At 44.5% G+C, this 2,044-nt stretch overlaps 1 protein-coding gene across 1 annotated transcript; it reads left to right on the top strand.

Annotated features, from left to right (window-relative positions):
- Window positions 1–978: 978 nt before the first annotated feature.
- Window positions 979–2,044, top strand: LOC102923429 (putative olfactory receptor 1F12P). The gene has a single exon (XM_016007281.3). It carries the CDS (start codon window positions 996–998, stop codon window positions 1,950–1,952), a length of 957 nt encoding a protein of 318 aa, XP_015862767.3. The 5' UTR covers window positions 979–995; the 3' UTR covers window positions 1,953–2,044.

The raw sequence follows: 2,044 nt of genomic DNA, 5'->3' as shown, positions 1-2,044 counted from the left end.
ACAATTTGATATTTACAGGGGGAGGGAAGAGAAGTAAAGTAGGGTAATGCAGTGAATATAACCAAATCAGGTATGAGTAGAAATGTCATAATGAATCAACTTACTTTGTACAATTAATACATGTTAATAAAAAATATTAACAGTAAAACAGTCTCTGCCTACTGAACAGAGAGAGATGAAGGCCCCATAGAGCTCTCTGATGATGTGAGCTTAAAGCAAAAGAAGACAGGCATAAAGACAACTGTGGTGGTATTGTGTTCCCCAAAATATTGTGTACCTTAATAAACTAATCTGGGGTCAGAGAACAGAAAAGCCACTAGTTAGGCGGTGATAGCACACGCCTTTAATCCTAGCACTCCAGAGGCAGAAATCCATCTGGGATCTCTGTGAGTTCAAGGCCACATTGGAAACAGCCAGGCATGGTGACTCACACCTTTAATCCCAGGAAGCTAGCCTTTAATCCTAGGGAGTGATGGTAGAAAGCAGAAAGGTATATAAAGGCATCAGGACCAGAAACTAGAAGCATTTTGGCTGGTTAAGCTTCAGGCTTTCGAGCAGCAGTTCAGCTGAGAGCCATTGAGATGAGGACACAGAAGCTTCCAGTCTGAGGAAACAGGACCAGCTGAGGAACTGGTGAGGTGAGATAGCTGTGGCTTGTTCTGTCTCGCTGATCTTCCAGTATTCACCCCAATAACTGGCCTCGGGTTTGATTTTATTAATAAGAACTTTTAAGATTCCTGCTACAGACAACAGATGAGGTGAAGAGGTACACTTGGGGTTCACAGAAGTGTGGCAGAGGGCGTCAGAGAAGAGACAGGATGGCCAAAAAGAAGAACATTTGGTAAATGGGACTAAGACTGGGTAGATATTTAAAGAAAAAAAAAATACCAGGAGAAGCCGTGTTTTGCCAAACGAAACTTTCTCTCTACAGTTCTTCATGCAGGTACACCCAATGGAAACAGGAAACCAAACGAAACTTTCTCTCTACATTCTTCATGCAGGTACACCCAATGGAAACAGGAAACCAAACCGGCATCTCCGAGTTTCTCCTCCTGGGCTTCTCAAGTTGGCCAGGGAAGCAAGGGCTCCTCTTTGCACTCTTCCTGTGTCTCTATTTAACAGGACTATTTGGAAACCTACTCATCCTGCTCGCCATTGCCTCAAACAATCATCTACACACACCCATGTATTTCTTCCTTGCCAATTTGTCCTTGGTAGACCTCTGCCTTCCTTCAGCTACAGTGCCCAAGATGCTACTGAACATCCAAACCAAGTCTCAGTCCATCTCCTACCCTGGATGCCTGGCTCAGATGTATTTCTGTATGATGTTTGCCAACATGGACAATTTCCTTCTCACTGTGATGGCATATGACCGTTATGTGGCCATCTGCCATCCTTTGCACTATTCCACCATGATGACCCCACGTGTCTGCACCTCTCTGGTGGCTTTCTCTTGGGTCATTGCCACTTTGAATCCTCTCTTACATACCCTCATGATGGCCCGACTGCATTTCTGCTCTGAAAACATCATCAACCATTTCTTCTGTGACATCAACTCTCTCCTCCCTCTCTCCTGTTCTGACACCAGTCTCAACCAACTGATGGTTCTGCTTGTGGTGGGACTGATCTTTGTGGTGCCGTCAGTGTGTATCTTAGCATCCTATGGTCGCATTGTCTCTGCTGTGATGAAAATAACTTCTATTCAAGGAAAACTCAAGGCATTCTCAACCTGTGGCTCTCACCTTGCCTTGGTTATTCTTTTCTATGGCGCCATCGCAGGAATCTATATGAGCCCTTCATCCAACCACTCGACTGAAAAAGACTCGGCTGCATCAGTCATCTTCATGGTTGTAGCCCCTGTGTTGAATCCCTTCATTTACAGCTTAAGGAACAATGAGCTGAAGGGGACTTTTAAAAAGACTCTTGGCCAAAGCAGGATGCTTTCCTGGTGACTTACACTGCTCTGAGAGGAGTTCACCAGGCAGGAAAGCATGCTGACACCATTATTTTCATTGTCAGTTTAAAAGCTGTCATTAAATACTTA

Source organism: Peromyscus maniculatus, chromosome 5, assembly GCF_049852395.1.
Source record: "Peromyscus maniculatus bairdii isolate BWxNUB_F1_BW_parent chromosome 5, HU_Pman_BW_mat_3.1, whole genome shotgun sequence".
Taxonomy (NCBI): domain Eukaryota; kingdom Metazoa; phylum Chordata; class Mammalia; order Rodentia; family Cricetidae; genus Peromyscus; species Peromyscus maniculatus.
The sequence above is the reverse complement of the archived record's forward strand: the minus strand, read 5'-3'. Positions and strand labels throughout refer to the sequence as shown.